General features: G+C 44.7%; 1 protein-coding gene across 6 annotated transcripts in view; it reads right to left on the bottom strand.

The window, feature by feature from the left end:
• Positions 1-5,516: 5,516 nt before the first annotated feature.
• LOC110525702 (membrane-associated phosphatidylinositol transfer protein 2) overlaps positions 5,517-19,331 on the bottom strand; it is a 78,892-nt gene continuing 65,077 nt past the window's right edge. For 2 of the 6 annotated variants that reach the window (XM_036979803.1, XM_036979806.1), the window contains 18 exons: positions 18,276-18,347; positions 17,266-17,510; positions 16,981-17,170; positions 15,868-15,987; positions 15,370-15,584; positions 14,963-15,138; positions 14,613-14,783; positions 12,127-12,279; positions 10,881-11,045; positions 9,487-9,789; positions 8,295-8,443; positions 8,076-8,192; positions 7,853-7,969; positions 7,472-7,620; positions 6,780-6,929; positions 6,471-6,651; positions 6,095-6,223; positions 5,517-5,980 (listed from right to left, as the gene is read on the bottom strand). In XM_036979803.1, the coding sequence (XP_036835698.1) occupies positions 5,621-5,980; positions 6,095-6,223; positions 6,471-6,651; positions 6,780-6,929; positions 7,472-7,620; positions 7,853-7,969; positions 8,076-8,192; positions 8,295-8,443; positions 9,487-9,789; positions 10,881-11,045; positions 12,127-12,279; positions 14,613-14,783; positions 14,963-15,138; positions 15,370-15,584; positions 15,868-15,987; positions 16,981-17,170; positions 17,266-17,510; positions 18,276-18,347 (3,162 nt within the window). In that variant the 3' untranslated portion in view covers positions 5,517-5,620. The remainder of the gene's footprint in view (positions 5,981-6,094; positions 6,224-6,470; positions 6,652-6,779; positions 6,930-7,471; positions 7,621-7,852; positions 7,970-8,075; positions 8,193-8,294; positions 8,444-9,486; positions 9,790-10,880; positions 11,046-12,126; positions 12,280-14,612; positions 14,784-14,962; positions 15,139-15,369; positions 15,585-15,867; positions 15,988-16,980; positions 17,171-17,265; positions 17,511-18,275; positions 18,348-19,331) is intronic. The other 4 variants (XM_036979807.1, XM_036979805.1, XM_036979804.1 and 1 more) reach the window with 4 other exon arrangements.

The following is a 19,331-nucleotide window of genomic DNA, read 5'->3' as shown; positions in this document are numbered from 1 at the left end:
GTAACATCTCACAGCAATAACTGGCAAATCAGGTGCAATCCATGAGGAGATGCACTGCAGTACTTAATGCAGCTGGTGGCCACACCAGATACTGACTGTTACTTTTGATTTCGACCCCCCCTTTGTTCAGGGACACGTTATTAAATTTCTGTTCGTCACATCTGTGGAACTTGTTCAGTTTATGTCTCAGTTGTTGAATATTATGTTCATACAAATGTTAAGTTTGATTAAAATAAACACAGTTGACAGTGAGAGGACGTTTCTTTTTTTGCTGAGTTTATGAACTATAACTCATTAAAATCTTTGAAATTAGTGCATGTTGCGTTTATATTTTTGCTCAGTATAATAGTCTTTTTGGGGGGGATAATTATCCTTGACCATTGCTGTGTGCATCAGATATTTACTATTTCAGTCTTACACCTGTCATTAAAAGAATGTTGAGACAAGAACACACATTTCATTTCTGTTCTTCATACTTACTTTATACACTGTACATGGAAACACAAAGAATGGGTAAAATAACTGTCTAAAACTTCAGAGTAATACAAAGTATGTTGATACTGTATATAGCCAAGATATTGGGACATTTTTACAGCCAGGTAAGGTCATTTTGATGGGATCAAATTCAGTCAGCATTGCCATTTCAATAAGCGTGAGATGAAACATTTTTTAAGTGCAGAGTGGAGGCTTGATATGATACGGGTGCAAGTAGTTTTATTTGTAATATATTCCTATGTACATTTATACTATTTCCCTGTCGATACAACCAACCAGACATAAAAGTCATACCAACGTCTCATTGGTAAAAAATGGTCATTTTCAGTGACCATACAGCAAATTCTACTGGAGGATTATTCCAGAGGCATGAGTCAGAACAGGGAAACAGCAAATTTAAGGCAAAAAGGGAAATGTACTGTAAGGCCTGTGGTAATATCTGGATTTGCCAGTAGGATAACTATGGGGATTGTTTTTGTGTAGAGGTGTCTTGAGTTTAACTGATGATTGACACCTGGAGAATGTAAAGGTAGATCTGTGCAATGTCCAGTTGACTGATACAGTATCTCTGGAGCAGGATGATGCTTTAAAGAGCAGCCATGTAATAATTGTTAGAAGGGTGCATGTTTTCTTTTAGCTGGATGTGCTAAACTGTCTTATCCAATTTCACTGTCAGGATGCACAGAAGGACTCAGTGTTATCTACAGAGAAATCCATGTGGGTTGCCCTTAGAGTTATGTGCTACTTAAAGAAAAGGTAACCATATCATATGAACAGAGACTTGAAGCATAATGCAGTATCAGTTAAAACTGCATTCCTTTACCACACAAGCCCCTCCAGCTCAACTGACTGCATATTTACCATGCCTGTTGCATGTTTGTGTATTTGGGGCAATGCTTTCAGAGTCCCCCTGGAATGTGCCTATAGTCGGAAATTGAACAGGAATAGCATGATCTCATATATGTATGAGATTAATTGGTGGTTATCTAAGGATTCTAGAACATTGGGTTCACAATAGCCTCGTTCAAACCTTGTGCTAACATGCAAGTTTTATGATTTGATCAATATGATCCAATCACTATCTGATCAAGGTTTGTCGCTTCTAGATATTGTATTACAATGAGGGAGTTCTGTTAACCTGAGCTTCGGTGCACTGGTCTATGGCTCGTGAACGGGCAAAAGCGATGAGGGAGGAGCGCCCTTCTAAAAATTGAACAGTAATCTGCGCAGCTCGGCCATGTTTTCAACAAGGAAGCATGCTGTATCATCCAGAAACATACAGCTCTTTTTCCTAAAATATATGTTAAACTTTTCAAACTAGTTTTCATTGGGAAGGCAATCACATTCACAAAGCAATCACTTTTGCATGCAAAAACACAGAATCCTACTCATTACTTCACGTGCCTTATCTAGCCTAGGCTACATCACTTCTGTTTTGAGCAGACTGCAAACTCCTCCCACTGGGGGTAAACCTGGCCAAATAATTGAATCCCATCAATGGCTGCATTTACACAGGCAGCCCAATTCTGATATTTTTTCATCTAATTGGTCTTTTGACCAATCACATAAGAAAACGATCTGATGTCATTGGTCAAAAGACTAATTAGTGTATTTTTTGTTGTTGTTGAATGGGGCTGCCTGTCTAAACGCAGCCAAAGTGCCTCATCCTGCCACTGTGTTCGCATTGTGAACAGATTAGCAGGTGCCTCCCAGTATGCAAAATATTTGACTGCTATTCTTTCAAAAATATTTATTTATTTATTTTAAGACAATTACTGATGCCATAAATCAACCGTGATACCTGTCAATAATTTGAGGCCGTTATTACGATGATTTGACCATCCAGATCTGTTTACCCTTGATTGATATTCAGACACAATGTGTGCTTAATTACCTACGGAGGTGATCAGGAAGGTCTGATGACAATCAGAATGTGAACAAGATCAGGACAAAGTGTGAACGTTAGTGCCAGGTTGGCTGTGTTCGCACAGGCAGCCCACTTCTGATCTTTTTTACAATTTGGTCTTTTGACCAATTAGATCAGCTCTATTTCCCTTAATTGTCCAAAAGATCAGAATGAGTCTGCCTGTGTAAATACAGCAGTTTAAATAGGGCTATAGACAGTCTGGTGCCTCATTCATTCCCTACCAGAGCAATCTGTTTAGATTGAGACGACCCCACTTCACCATGATGGTCCTCCCTCCCCATATATCCCTCACACAGTCTTCCTTATTTTCCCAGGATCACATAAGCAATGTAATAACAGTTCAACCAAGATGCCATTTGTCGAAACAATTTTCTATGATCATGTTTATACCCGTATGTCTCAAATCACACGGCACCAAGACATTCTGTTTCTCTACTTCTGCATGTGCCTGCTTAACTGATTGTCGATGCATTGTGGAATTCTTTCTCTATGGTGGATCTGCTGCTGTGGCATGCGTGTGGGTAATATTGAACCTTTTCACTAACATTTCAATTCTCATTGGTCGATTACTGTTATAGTTCTACACAGGTTTGAAACAAGGTAGTACAAATCATTTGAATGATAAACTGACGGTCAATCATCTTAAATTATTAATCAACATTATTGAACAAATCTGAACTCTGTGTTCCTACTTTCCAAAGCATATTCTTTACATTATCTACAAACTGTTCATCGGAGGCTTCAACAAATGACTTCCAATTGAACCTAAATAGTATCGTCTATGTGCATAATCATTCAGTGCCTTATTTACAGCTTAGGAAGTGATTGTATTTCATATTTTCTAAATACATGGTACTGTGCTTTCGGAAAGTATTCAGACCCCTTGACTTTTTACACATTGTTACGTTACAGCCTTTTTCTCAAATTGATTCAATGGTTGTTTTCCCGTCATCAATCTACACACATATTCCGTAATGACAAAGGAAAAACAGGTTGTGTGCAAATAAAAAAAACAAATATAAAATGTAAATTTTTTACAAGTATTCAGACCCTTTACTCAGTACTTTGTTAAAGCACCTTTGGCAGTGATTACAGCCTCGAGTCTTCTTGGGTATGGCACTACACGCTTGGCACACCTGTATTTGGGGAGTTTCTCCCATTCTTCTCTGCAGATCCTCTCAAGCTCTGTCAGGTTGGATGGGGAGCATCGCTGCACAGCTATTTTCAGGTCTCTCCTGTTGGAAGGTGAACCTTCACCCGAATCTGAGGTCCTGAGCGCTCTGGAGCAGGTTTTCATCAAGAATCTCTCTGTACTTTGCTCCGTTCAGCTTTCTCTCAATCCTGACTAGTCTCCCAGTCCCTGCCGCTGAAAAACATCCCCACAGCATGATGCTGCCACCACCATGCTTCACCGTAGGGATGGTGCCAGGATTCCTCCAGATGTGACCTTTGGCATTCAGGCCAAAGAGTTCAATATTGGTTTCATCAGACCAGGGAATCTTGTTTCTCATGGTCTAAGAGTCCTTTAGGTGCCTTTTGTCAAACTACAAACAGGCTGTCCTGTGCTTTTTACTGGCTTCCGTTGCACTGTGGGAACTTATATATGTGCCTTTCCAAATCATGTCCAATCAATTGAATTTACAGGTGGGCTCCAATCAAGTTGTAGAAACATCTCAAGGATAAGCAATGGAAAAAGGATGCACCTGAGCTGACAGCAAAGGGTCTGAATACTTATGTCCTTTACATTTTTTACATTTGCAAACATTTCTAAAAACCTGTTTTCACTTTGTCATTATGGTGTGTGTAGATTGATCCATTTTAGATTAACAAAATGTGGCAAAAGTCAAGGGGTCTGAATAGTTTCCGAATGCACTGTAATAATAGCAGATAATGCAAATCACAAGACTTGTATTAATGTATCAGTCAATCTGGTAGAAATACAATACTGTGCAAGGCAAATACCTCTGCTGTGTATTGGCTGCTGCGAATGATTGCTTGAGAAAACAACCTAGAAAATGAAACACTATGTAGTTAACAGAACTAAAACACTTAAGTTCACAAAAAAAGTATATATACATTTATATCTATCAAAAAATAATTAAAAAGTGTATCCTGATTGTGAATCTCCTCCGTGTGAAGAGGATACTAGATAATGGCCCCTTGGTAGACCTGACCCCAGCTCAACAAACAATATTATAGACAAGCCTTGATCATCTTCAACTATACAATCAATCATCCCAAACGAGGACCACAGAGCAGTTTCAGCCTGTCTCAAAGGACATCTTGGATTCAGCTTATCCCTTCACATATAGTATACAATTTCATACGGCCTACTTTGGCACATCACCTTACAGTAATACAAGTTTGCCCTGAAAGTGATATCTATAAATATACCTGTTGTGTAGGTAATGATTGCAGTGGCCTATAGCTAATGTAACATTCTGTATGATAGCACAGACAATAATTGGGTTCTCAACTGTAACCAAAGAGCAATTGGTACACAAACCTGGAAGTATTGCAGTATCTGAAGAAATGCCATGATTCTATATTGGCTGTATTTGTGTGGTTCTGGGAGACTGTAGACTGCCATGGTGCAAGGAGGATAAAACACACCTGTATAGCCCAGGGTGGAAGATGGGGAACATTGATCTATCAGGACTTAACCCAAACCTGCAGCATGGGGGCGCTGAATTACCAGAGAATGGAACCAGCTCCACTCTGAAGCCCCAGTCCAGGACACACACTATGTATTGGTATTACAGACATTGATAAATAAACACTAAAACAATATGCAACTTTTTCTTTAGCAACTTTTGCTATTGTTGGCCAATGGTTTGTGTGTTGTGCATGCATGTTCCTTGCTTAAATAAGATGCTTCTTAAAAGGCTTTTCTCCATTGTATCACTGTCTGAAGTAAAAAGAGCCTCTGACCGTATATTTTTGTTGATTCAGATGGTGTCGCTTTACAAAGACTGGTTCGTAGCACCTAAGGTTTTCAATGCTGTATTCTCTCATTCTACTTCCTGTCTATATATAGAGCCTTGAAAGCCTACTTTAAGCAATACTCCCATCTTGAAATTACTTGTCATCTCAATTTATTTTATTATTTTGCAGCCTTTCCCTCCTTTCTCATTTTCATCCTCTTCTCTAACTTTACACACTCTCCTTATCCTCCCTCTCTTATCTACCTCTCCAACCCTACTTTGGGTTGAAAATCCCAGGTTCCAGCTTTGTGCTGCCACTGCGGCCCCAGCAGCCTGCTGCCATGCTCATGCTGCGCTGGGCTGGTCCCGGGCCGTGCTGGCTGTGGCTGTGGCTGTCTGACTGGCTCTGTGTGCGCTCTGGTCTGCTGTGGCCGCTGCCGGTGGACGAGCTGGGGGCCGGCTGGGCGGAAATGGTGCGCAGCAGGTGGTTCCGCTTCCGCAGAAAGTCGCTTTTTGCACCCAGACCAAAGCTGCCTTTCCGTAGGACCATGCGGGCACTGCTGGTCTTTGGTGGCCGGGAGCGCTGGTTGTACTCCAGCTGAGAGAGGTGGGTCGCATAGCCCTCAGTAATGAACTGTTGGGACAGGCAGGGGAAAGAGACAGTCATAAAATGTAATGTCGTGCTGCATATAGTAAACTTCAGGGCCAGGACTAAACTCAAAATGTCAGAAGTGCATGTGTATCGTACCTGGCACTGAGCTTGCATCTTCTTGGAGGGTCGGCCAATGATGTAGATCTGGGAGGGAGAGAGGCCGATGGAGGTGTAGACGGAAATGTCTTTGGTAGAACCGTAGCCAGCAAAGATCTTCATGTGAGCCTGTGGAACCAGAAAATTACGTGTCATCTATAAATTCTGACCAAGACAACTTATTTTCTTGAAAATCTCTCATTATCTTTTTGTTTGCCCCATCTCCTCAATCATCTCTTCTCCCTTCATTGTCCCCCATCATGCATTTTGCACCATTCCCCTTAGCCCTCAACTACTTTTGAACCTACCCCCAGCCTGTTACCCACCTTCAGTCCCCTCCAGAAACCCACCACCCAACCCCCACTCCCATCCTGACCTCCATGAGTGACTTGAGGAAGTTGGCCTTGTGTCTGAGTGGGTCGTGGACCAGGCCGTCACAGAAGGAGACGATGCCATGGGGAAAGTTATGCTGAGACAGCCAGGCCACCACTCTCTGCTTCTGCATGTCTGGACGCCCTGTCACATAGACGATCAGATAGCCCAGGTCCTGCCAGTGCCTGGAAAGAAATCCAATAGTATAAGAAAGAGTGGAGAGAGTGCAATACAACTATAGAAACAAAAACAGAGCTCAATCATTTTGGTGGTTATGACTATCCACCAAGTGATGATGCCAGGTGCATATTACCTGACCACGTCGACTGCTCCGGCGCGCACTTTGGGGTCGCTCCCCATGATGGACACACTGGCAGCAAATGAGCCGTCTATACTGAACACCACAAACTCTGTCCCACGGGGAAGCACTGTCAGGTAGCTGTCTGCAAATGTGTGGTCCCCCCTGGCAGTGATGGGACACAAAATAATTTCATGATGGAGGAGGAGAGACTGATACAAATGGAAAGAAATTAAGAAACAGAATAAAAAAATATATTAGAGAAATGTAAAAGCGAGGTCACCACGTATCAGGCCTCAGGACTGGATTGGCTGAAAGAGGCCATAGAAGAACGTGCCATAGATGCCAGTCTCACCTGACCTCCAGTTTGACCAGATAGACACCAACCCCCAGTCTCACCTGACCTCCAGTTTGACCGGATAGACACCAACCCCCAGTCTCACCTGACCACCAGTTTGACCGGATAGACACCAACCCCCAGTCTCACCTGACCACCAGTTTGACCGGATAGACACCAACCCCCAGTCTCACCTGACCACCAGTTTGACCGGATAGACACCAACCCCCAGTCTCACCTGACCACCAGTTTGACCGGATAGACACCAACCCCCAGTCTCACCTGACCACCAGTTTGACTGGATAGACACCAACCCCCAGTCTCACCTGACCACCAGTTTGACCGGATAAACACCAACCCCCAGTCTCACCTGACCACCAGTTTGACCGGATAGACACCAACCCCCAGCCGTTTGCTCTCTGGGATGATGAAGTACACGCGGCCGCTGCTGTTGGTCAGCTCCGTGTCAAAGTACACCCAGTCTCCAGATGGGGGCTGGGTCATGATGTGGATGTCCACCTGTAAACAAAGAGATATACGACAACTATGAACACAAACACATAGGATTTGCACATACATGTGCTGTGTGTTGGATTGAAAACAAATACAGATATGACTCATGGATGGAGGAATTAGTACATAAGATGGGAGGTATATACATATTTGTATATAGGCCTTTGTGTTACACACATACTGTTTTCTTTGTTGTAATGATAAATAAAAATAATGATTGCTCAGAGAGAGGGCCCACCTTCTCCCCTGTCAATGTGACCATGTCAAGAGGTCCGTACATGAAGCGGCCAGTCACAACCTGCTGCCCATCTTCTGTGAACACTGCATCGTTCACACGGTGATTGGCTGTCACATTCTGTCAAAGACACACACTCATGAATAGATTGAGACAATTACAATGTTAGCCTATAGAATGAATCTCTTCAAGTGGTCAACACTGTTCTGATTGGACCAGACCGTACCCTGATCTTGACGTGGGTTCTCTTCCTGAGCCACTTCTCCCGAGGTTTGGATGGAGTGAATTCTGACACCTCCTTACCATCCAGCTCCAGTATGCTGGAGTTTTCATGCCTCATCACCTAAAAGAAACATATAGATGACCCCATACCTACTCATCATGCCTAGACTAGTGTAAAGGGGGCGAGAAGCACAGGTCAAGGCTGTTTGGGGGGCGAGTTTACCTGTCGCAGCAGGAAGGACACTACATCCGTGGACTCCCAGTAGGATGCATGGAAGAGGTGCGGTAGTGCCACCGTGGGGAAGGCTGTCAGGGCATCAGGGCAGTACAAGGCAAAGTCCATACGCTTGGTTCCCCACCAACGGGCTGCGACTGCACGGTGAGAGGGGGTACATGGGTAAGCGTGGGGTGGCATGGGGGCAGAGGGGCAAAAACATCCCAATACACACCCCTGGAAAGGTAAAAACATTAACCGTTTGAAGGAAGACTGCATTCATTCATAAACCACTATCAAAGCCCAGATAGTCCACAGCAGTTCCTCAGCTAGAAGGGAAGTAAGACAGGAGTTGAAGAGTGTTACTCCCAGCTGACAAAGCTTTGAAACAAATACAGGAGGGAAGATAATGTTTATGCAATAATTATATTGTTAAAGTTAGTACAAGAAACATGAGTCAATGTTAAAGCAGCATAGTTATTTGTATTAGTGTATGAAACATCAGTCAATGTTAAAGAAGCATAGTTATTTGTATTAGTATATGAAACATCAGTCAATGTTAAAGAAGCATAGTTATTTGTATTAGTATATGAAACATGAAGAAACGGGAAGATGGGATTAAAAAGACACCAAATAAAACTTAACTAAGTGGATTCACACTGGGACTGATCAATTCATGTTTGCCTCCAGAACGGGCCGGGACAAAAATATCTGTTGAACCTTATCTGTTACAGTGTCCATAGGGCTCCACCACATGACAGTGGTAAAATGGTGTGATGGTTTTGTAAACATATCTTCCATTTTGTTGGTGGTGGACTTCTCATGAACTCACCTATGTTCAATGGTGTTAACTGTGAGGCAGAGACTGGTAAATTGGGCCAGTAGCCTTCCCGCTATATCATTTGGATGATGGGTATGTTACACTTTTAAAGTGTAAAGTTTGTTGGGACTATTGTATATAATATACATATTCCACCAGGGAAGAGGGTTGGGGTCAGTCCTTTCAGAGCAGAGTTCATCATAGAAACAGAGAGGGAGAGTGAGTCAAGCTGGGAGATGTCTAGGGCAGCCAAGAAGCATATTGAAAAGAGATTGATTGCACAATAAATGAGGATTTAAAGAGGAGGAGGATAGGAGTCAGTAGTAGCCTCAGCCTGGCTTTGGTACAGAGTTGATAGGGTCCATTCCCTTAGAAGAATACCTTGATCCACCTCTGCCTGGGAGTCCAGGGAGACCAGGTCATATATGGTATAATCCAGGCCAGCTGACAGGTGTCTCTCTAACTGACCAGAGCCACAGGGGCTTACACCTCTGTTAGCGTCTGGGTCTGCCTCTGGGTCTGGTTGTGGCTCGTTGTCTGTGTCAGTAGATCCTCGGACTGGATCAGTCCTTTCTTTTCTATGGGATTTAGGGGTGCTTCTCAGGGAGAATTTGGTTTGTGATGTCAGGGCGATTTGGGACAAAAGGCTGAGTTTTTTGGTTTGGTTAATTTGACATGGTTGTGCTATGGGAAACAAAACAAAAAGAAAGAAAACCAGGTGAAAATGATTGATGGATAATGACAAAGGAAATTGGTGTCATACTGTATAATGCAGTTAATTCCAGTTTACAAAACATACATGTGAAGTACTTTTGCTACGAGCTGCATTCACAACCTGAAAATGTCTTCAAAACAAAATATTCAATTGAGTGTCTGATTGGTCTTCAGATGAACTGAAAAAAAAGGTTCTAATTATTTATTCAACAAAACCCATTTTCATACTTTTTTTGAACTCTTAGTTTTGTTGTATTCCTGAACAGTGAAAAACGTTTTCCATGGCATTTCTTCCAATAACCATGAACTAGAAATGATCTCATCAACGCACTATTGCAACTTCCCAACTGAGTACATGGTTAGTAAATGTTTTTAAAGCCATGTGATACTTCTGTAGGTGTTATTAGGCCTTATATAGGACATATCCACTACTTTGGGAGAAAATCTTTACATCAAACAACAGAAGCTTGGTCACCTAGGCAGACAGTGCGACAGGGAGCGAACAATGCAGGAATGATTCAGCTAAACGGGTCTCTACATGCATGGCAAACATTAAATAAATGCAGAACGCAGCCTTTGCATTTATATTCAAACAATGGGTCAGAGTAAGACAGACACGAAGTGAAAGGAGGTGAGCTTTGGTTTCTTTAGTAGTAGAGTGATAATCTTCTGGCACATTGTATTTGATCAATGGACAACGTCCACTGTTTGCTCCCTCTATGATGAAGGGGCTTAGAGCAGTGCAATCCATCACAGGTGTTATAATGTGTTGGCGCTAGCTAGCAGGTAACTATGTGGTTATTCCGTGAATGCAGGCACAACTGGGTCCCTACAGAGCCGCTCGGGATCCGGTGCACTGAGTGATGTGTGCAGTCTGAGTAAGGACGGTTAGAATGAGCGAGAGAGAAAAGATTGAGAGGAGATTGAAGGAGTGCGGTGGAGTAGGAAGAGGAAGATAGAACAGGACAGAAAAGAAAAGAGGGGGTCGAACTAAGGAGAGAGAAGAGATTGACTGAAAGAGGAGTTGAGAGAGAGATACTTGTGGTAACGAGAACACTTACTGTTGGCTATGTTGGTGGCAGTGTAACTGTCTGCCATTCCTGAAACCTGGCTGGCAATGCTGACCTCACTGGCCCTGCGCAGGCCCCGGCAGTGGGGGCCCGTAACAGGGGAGGAGGGGTACGAACTGTCCATGAAGACACCACCATGAGACTGAACAACATCCGCTATTGAGTCGAAACAAGGAGATCCCATTAGACATAGACAAGACAAGAGGAGGATGAACAGCGAGGGAACAGGATGAGGAGGGGGTTGCAACCAAGAAATGTGATGGACCACACCATGGTTTCAGAAACCAGCAGGTGCCAACATCAGATTTCTTGGACAATCAGTGAGTGATCAGATAGTGGACTGATTAATACAACAGCATGTTAAAAGTGAGATGTTACTCCATTGGTTGTCACAGCACTATGCCTCAAAGTTTTTAATATCTGTCAAATGATTAGCTGGATTATTATTACCATGTATAACTAAAGTGGTAACAGTCTCATTTAGTATGTGAAGCTAATCAACATGTTGTTGTAACAAAAAAGTCAGGAGATACTATATTCACCACCATCACAAGCAGAAAAACACAAGGACACACAATTACAATGCAAGGGGCAGGGTTCCATGATTCAAGCCGACATCTGAGCAACACAGTCCGTTTAGCTTCCAAGCCTCAGATTTGGCAAAATCTACCAGAAGACAGTTATGGTTTATATGGAGACCTTTGCCTACCACCTTAAAACACAATCCCCAACTCTTGTATATGATGCTGAGGAGATGCTGCGGCAGCAAAGAAACCACATCACAACAACGAGTGCAGGAAGTGGCACGCTATTTTCATACCATTACAAAGGACATAAATCATTTATGGCATTAGCGAAACACAGCAAAACAAGGACAGACTCTTCCAGGTCAAGGTTTCATTCACTGTGGTACCCATTGCAGTCTCTGTAAATCATAAAAATGTTTAGAGATTCTGAGGGCCATGCTAATGAGCTATAATAAAGGCAATGGACTGAATCCTGCAGAACGAGGGCTCATATAGGACATGATTGACCTGGAACAGCCAGTAATGTGACCCCAACTCTTGAGTGGGGTAACATTCCCAAAGCATTCTAATACACCAGTATTGGTAAGGGTGTGAAAACATACACACAGACAAAGTCAGTGTGGAAAGAGGGTGCAACTAACACAAAAAGACATGTACGACACAGAGTGAGAGACATCGGGGGATGCAAGTGAAGAGGAGAGGCTACACACACTCTAGAACAGCAGGTGTGGCCTTGAGGGAGCCCTCCTGCCAGTTTAGCACGGGCACAGGGATGCAGGTCTCGCTGATAGGTTCCTGACAGCGGAAAGAGAGGGGGGTCCCACTATCGAGCAGGAGCTGAGGGTTGCTCTGGACTGTCTCCACTAAAGGGGGAGGTGGGGGATCAGAGGGTAGGGGGCAGGGTTTTCAGGGTAAGGGGGTAGGTTTTTTCAGAGATGGGGGCAGGAGGTCGAGAGAGGGGAAAGAAAGACAATGAAGACACAGAAAACATGAAACAATAACAAGAACAACAGAAATGTGAAACAGGATTTGCGAGTCAAGCCCTTAGAGCTACAGGAAATACTGCAGTAGGAGTAACTAAGGCAACAACAGGTTGTAGTAGAGCTAAGTGGAGCAGGATGATGCTGTTCTTGGATTCTAATTCAGACTCTGTTGGTTCTAACCAAAGTCATATACAGCATACAGTACATTTGGAGTATTCAGAGCCCTTGAGTTTTTCCACATTTTGTTACGTTTACAGCCTTATTCTAAAATTGATGAAATAGTTTTTCCCCCCTCATCAATCTACACACAATACCCCATAATGATACATGTTTTTTTTTTTTAGTTTTGCAAATGTATTACAAATAAAATACTGAAATATCACATTTACATAAGTATTCAGACCCTTTACTCTGTACTGTGTTGAAGCACCTTTGGCAGTGATTACAGCCTCGGGTCTTCTTGGGTATGACCCTACAAGCTTTGCACAGCTTTATCAAGACAAAGGAGATGATTGTGGACTACAGGAAAAGGAGGACCGAGCACGCCCCCCATTCTCATCGACAGGGCTGTAGAGGAGCAGGTTGAGAGCTTCAAGTTCCTTGGTGTCCACATCACCAACAAACTAACATGGTCCAAGCACACCAAGACAGTCGTGAAGAGGGCACGACAAAACCTATTCCCCCTCTGGAGACTGAAAAGATTTGGCCATAAGACTCCTGAACAGCTAATCAAATGGCTACCCAGACTATTTGCATTGTGCCTCCCCCGGGAACGCTGCTGCTATTCTCTGTTATTATCTATGCATAATCACTTTAATAACACCACCTACATGTACATATTACCTCGATTACCTCGACACCGGTGCCCCCGCACATTGACTCTGTACTGGTAAATACAGGGGGTATTTAGCCCTGCTATTGTTATTTACTGCTGTTCCTTTATTTGTTATTCTTATCTCTTTGTTTATTTTTATTTATTTATTGTATTTTCTTAAAAGTGCATTGTTGGTTAAGGGCTTGTAAGTAAGCATTTCACCTGTTGTATTCGGCGCATGTGACAAATAAAATTGTATTGTATTTTGGGAGTTTCTCCCATTCTTCTCTGCAGTTCCTTTCAAGCTCTGTCAGGTTGGATGAGGAGCGTCGCTGCACAGCTATTTTCAGGTCTCTCCAGAGATGTTCGATTGGGTTCAAGTTCGGGCTCTGGCTGGGCCAATAAAGGACATGTAGAGACTTGTCCCAAAGCCACTCCTGCGTTGTCTTGGCTGTGTGCTTAGGGTCGTTGTCCTGTTTGAAGGTGAACCGTCGACCCAGTCTGAGGTCATGAGCGCTCTGGAGCAGGTTCTCTCACTCTGTACTTTGCTCTGTTCATCTTTCCCTCGATCCAGACTAGTCTCCCAGTCCCTGTCGCTGAAAAACATCCCCACAGCATGATGCTGTCACCATCATGCGTCACAGTGGGGATGGTGCCAGATTTCCTCCAGATGTTAACGCTTGGTATTCAGGTCAAAGAGTTCAATCTTGGTTTCATCAGACCAGAGAATCTTGTTTCTAATGGTCTGAGAGTCCTTTAGGTGCCTTTTGGAAAACTCCAATCGGGCTTTTGTGTGCCTTTAACTGAGGAGTGGCTTCCGTCTGGCCACTCTACCTTAAAGGCCTGATTGGTGGAGTGCTGCAGAGATGGTTGTCCTTCTGGAAGGTACTCTCATCTCCACAGAGGAACTCTAGAGCTCTGTCAGAGTGACCATCAGGTTCTTGGTCACCTCCCTGACCAAGGCCCTTCTCCCCATTTTAGAATAAAGCTGTAACGTAAAAGGGAAGGGGTCTGAATACTTTCTGAATGCACTGCATAGAGTTCGGCTATTTTATTTCTTCATTTTTCTCAACTTGAAGCTATTTTCGGTGCCTCTCACTATAGCAATCAACAGACCACTGGCAATAGGTCTCGGAGACATTCCCTGTACGTGTGGGAGAGAAGTCAAAAAACAAACATAATCCATCACATTTGTCAGTTTCTACACACTCTGCTACATCCCACAGAGTCCCCAATGGTTAATCAAAACAAGGGCTATATAACCAATGAATGTAACAAATGAGTACATTTTTTGTTTACATATATTTCCACAACAGATATACGCTCATACAGGTACTGGCTTGTGTGTGAGTGTGTGTGTCTGAGTGAACTCTTCCAGCTCTCATTCCAGTGTGCTCACCCAGTAGAGCGGAGTTGCCGTCCCCCAGGGGAAAGCGTGTGTAGCGGGGTACGTTGAAGGGGGGCAGGAGGTGGAACTTCTTCTCCAGGAGGGGCTCCAGGCGCGAGGCCGAGGGGTCGGCTGGATGGAACAGGTTGTAGACCTGCTGGCAAGCTGGGCGCAGCTGGGCCACTAAGGGGAGACAGACGTTGACAGGCATAAAAGAAGGAGAAGGGGGTTTCAAGGAGATGAGACCCCATAGTACCTCCTTGGTTTTCACTTCCCAATTCATAGCACAAAAATGTTCACATATTAAAATAACACATTTTTAAAGCACTTTATTCATTTTCCCTCTGTTTAGGTGGGATTACCATCCAGCACAGGAATGACAGTCTTCCTCAGGGCAAGGACAAGGCCCAGAGGAGAGCCGAAGAGGAAGAAGTCTGCCACCTCAAAGTCAAACCTCCCCAGACAGCCTGCATCCTGGAAGGTGCTGCTGCTGGACCTGCGGGAGCACGGGTCAGTCCGCAGGACACTGGAGTGGAGGCTGAGGGGAAAACAATAGACAAACAGCCAGAGTCAGAAAGAGGGAAGCACATACACATGTATACACACAAACACAGAAAGACAGATCAATGTAGGTAAAAGATTACAGCAACCCATGACTCTACAATATCACATGCATAGCCATACCCTTCTCAGTACAGTGACATTAACTATTATCCATCAGCTACATCAATGATGTCATGTAACTGTAGTAACATAGATCCTGTCACACCTGGTCAGGAAGGCCTGGTGGTGTTTGATGGTGTCCAGCTCGTATGTGGAGTCTCCACTCCTTTTGCGCGGCTGCTGTCTCTTGGAGTCGTCTGGTCCTCCTGAGCGGGGGATGTCGATGTTGCTGAGGCTCAGGTGGCGGCTGCCCTCCAGAGTGGGAGAGGCAGAGCCGTGCCCACTGTTTATGATGATGCCTGGGGAGAGGAGGTCCTGGTCCTGCAGGGGGGGATTGGGGGGGGGGGGGGGGGGCAGAGGATGGGGGGGGGGGGCAGAGGATGGGGAATGTATGCTGAACTTGACTGACATGCAAACGGCACCAGACCTAGGTTGGACGCTGGATAAGTGTGCTTCTCAGCGGAGAAATGTGGTGGTGAAATAGTAGAGTGTTGTAACTTTTATTTCGAGCTACTAGGTGAGTGAGTGTCTGTGATTTGGAGTATGGGTAACGATGTAAAGCTTAGGAACAGAGAGAGTAAATAAGCATCAAGGTTTATCTTACCTGTACGCTGATTACACTGCCCCTGCGGCTGCTGTTCTGGCTGTCACCAATAGTTTGGTTGCTGCTGCACAATGCGTCAAACCCCAGGATCCCTCCCACACAGTCCCCAATCAGGCACACCTACACAGAGGTCACAGGTCAATTTACTAAAACAGATCAGGTCATTAGATATCCAACAGGATACAGATAACGGCTTCCAACCCGTTTTAAAATAATCATCTGTAATAACCACATAATCAAACACACCCACACATTTGCAGGCGCACATAAGTAAAAATAATCTGTCAAATAATGTGAGCCTCTGACAATTTGTTAGAAAAATGGAAACTAAATTCAACTTGCGACAATTATTGAATGCTAGTGTCAGAAAACATCCACATAATTCAGAAACAGAAAACACCCACATAATTCATTTGGTGCTGAAAGGATTCAAATCCAAATGATGTTTTTCATAAGAAATCTCCTATTTGACTTGGAAACATGCTCTTGCCATTTTAGAGCTCCAATTAAAGAGCAGGCCATGCCTGTATCAACGGGGAGGCTGACAGGCCTGTATCAACGGGGAGGCTGACAGGCCTGTATCAACGGGGAGGCTGACAGGCCCGTATCAACGGGGAGGCTGACAGGCCCGTATCAACGGGGAGGCTGACAGGCCCGTATCAACGGGGAGGCTGACAGGCCCGTATCAACGGGGAGGCTGACAGGCCCGTATCAACGGGGAGGCTGACAGGCCCGTATTAACGGGGAGGCTGACAGGCCCGTATCAACGGGGAGGTTGACAGGCCCGTATCAACGGGGAGGTTGACAGGCCCGTATCAACGGGGAGGTTGACAGGCCCGTATCAACGGGGAGGCTGACAGGCCCGTATCAACGGGGAGGCTGACAGGCCCGTATCAACGGGGAGGCTGACAGGCCCGTATCAACGGGGAGGCTGACAGGCCCGTATCAACGGGGAGGCTGACAGGCCCGTATCAACGGGGAGGCTGACAGGCCCGTATCAACGGGGAGGCTGACAGGCCCGTATCAACGGGGAGGCTGACAGGCCCGTATTAACGGGGAGGCTGACAGGCCCGTATTAACGGAGAGGCTGACAGGTCAGTAGCAGCACCTCACCTGGCCAGAGAAGGTTGCCCCGTTCAGGGACCTGATGAAGTCATTGTACACCTGGTTGGCTCTCATGATGACGGTGGCCACAGCCTCCTGGTACTGGGGGGCGGAGGTGGCCAGCAGAGGCAGGGCAGCCAGGGGGATGTGGTCCTGACTGCTAGACAGACAGCTCTCATCATAACTGTATGGGCTGAGACTGAAGCCAGGGATACACACACAGGGGAAGGTTAGTAATAGTAGTAGGTTGTGTACACAATATCTACGGTTGTGTAGAGTGTGTGTGTCCCTCACTTGGTCACCAGGGAGAAGGCCTCAGCGCAGATGGCGGGACAGGGTACCAGACGGATGGCGATGCGGCCCAGCGCAGTGGGATAGTGCACGCGCATCACTGCGTCAAAGGCCGTGCTGATAGTGTTGATATCACCTTGCTTACTGGTCTGGTCCCCTCCGCCCGTGTCCAGGATGTTGCCCCCATGTAACACCAGGATCAGCACATGAATCTTAGAAGGCTGCAGACATTGCTGGGAGGACAGGTCCTATTATGGGGGAGGAAAGGAGGGGGGATGGATGGAGTGAATGGGAGGTAAAGAGAAAAGGCAGGATGAGGGACATTAGAGAGATCTGTTAAACGCAAGGGAAATTAAGCCATTCACCCATAGAACCATGCTTCTGGCTTGGCTACTAAAGTATCATGACCACCGACAACATGCTTCTTGACTTACTCACAAAACCACACTGAGACACTAACAAGGCTTTGTGGTTGCACACACCTCTTTAGTATATAGCGAAACATCTCATTGTGTGTTCAGCTTGCACTTCCACTTCCTTCAGATATGAAACTCAGGAAGCATATACAGTTTGTGATAACTACACCCTATCCAGCAACAGCATGCCTGTCCAGCTTTCCTCTTCACACTCAGAGCATCATTAAGAGATGCTGACCAACCTACACCCCAGCTGGTCACACTGCAAACGCTTCCAACTTTAGCCAACCACTACAACAGCAAGAAAAACCAAGGGCAGAGACACATTTGTATACAAATACAAAACCACACACATAAAAAGGGAAAATGTAAATGTGAAGTTTTTGTGTGTTCAAAAACTCACATTTTTCACAGAGGCTGTACACAATACACTCCACGGCTACAGTTCAGAGAATATTTCATAAGGGATAGGGGGTTTGAGGAGTAGAGGGGGTGGGCTAGGGAAAAGACAGGAGCAGGGCAGTTACTACTGGGTCTGTTAGGGTGTCTGTGGATCTACTCTGGCCCATAATGCAATGGGACAGGAAGTTTACTTACTGACTGGTGCTTGGTTACGGTGATGGTGGGAATGGTAGAGCTATAGGCTTGGCTGCTAACAGAGCCACGCATCTGAACACAAGAGGACAGAGAGTGCTTGAAGGAGTCCACCTCTCTGACTGCCACCACTAAAGCCCTACACAGAATATTCACTTCAACACCTACTGTTAGGCTTGAGCGCTTTAGTGGCTGGGTGACTGGGATTTAAGTTCCCCTTTAGCTCATACCTCCTGCATGTTTAATGTTGATATTTTGTCTGAATATGATCTCAGCCAGACCGCATCTACAGTTGAAATCGGAAGTTTACATACACTTAGATTGGAGTCATTCAAACTCGTTTTTCAACCACTCTACAAATGTTTTGTTAACAAACTACAGTTTCACCAAGTCGGTTAGGACATCTACTTTGTGCATGACACAAGTCATTTTTCCAATAATTGTTTACAGACAGATTATTTCACTTATAATTCACTGTATCACAATTCCAGTGGGTCAGAATATACATACACTAAGTTGACTGTGCCTTTAAACAGCTAGGAAAATTCCAGAAAATGATGTCATGGCTTTAGAAGCTTCTGATAGGCTAATTGACATCATTTGAGTCAATTGGAGGTGTACCTGTGGATGTATTTCAAGGCCAACCTTCAAACTCAGTGCCTCTTTGTTTGACATCATGGGGAAATAAAAATAAATCAGCCAAGACCTCAGGAAAAAAATTGTAGACCTCCACAAGTCTGGTTCATCCTTGGGAGCAATTTCCAAACGCCTGAAGGTACCACGTTCATCTGTATAAACAATAGTACTCAAGTATAAACACCATGGGACCACACAGCCGTCATACCACTCAGGAAGGAGACACCTTCTGTCTCCGAGAGATGAACGTACTTTGGTCTGAAAAGTGCAAATCAATCCCAGAACAACAGCAAAGGATCTTGTGAAGATGCTGGAAGAAACAGGTCCAAAAGTATCTATAGCCAAAGTAAAATGAGTCCTTTAATCGACATAACCTGAAAGGCCGCTCAGCAAAGAAGAAGCCACTGCTCCAAAACCACCATA

The sequence above is a fragment of the Oncorhynchus mykiss genome, chromosome 6 (assembly GCF_013265735.2).
Source record: "Oncorhynchus mykiss isolate Arlee chromosome 6, USDA_OmykA_1.1, whole genome shotgun sequence".
Taxonomy (NCBI): domain Eukaryota; kingdom Metazoa; phylum Chordata; class Actinopteri; order Salmoniformes; family Salmonidae; genus Oncorhynchus; species Oncorhynchus mykiss.
The sequence above is the reverse complement of the archived record's forward strand: the minus strand, read 5'-3'. Positions and strand labels throughout refer to the sequence as shown.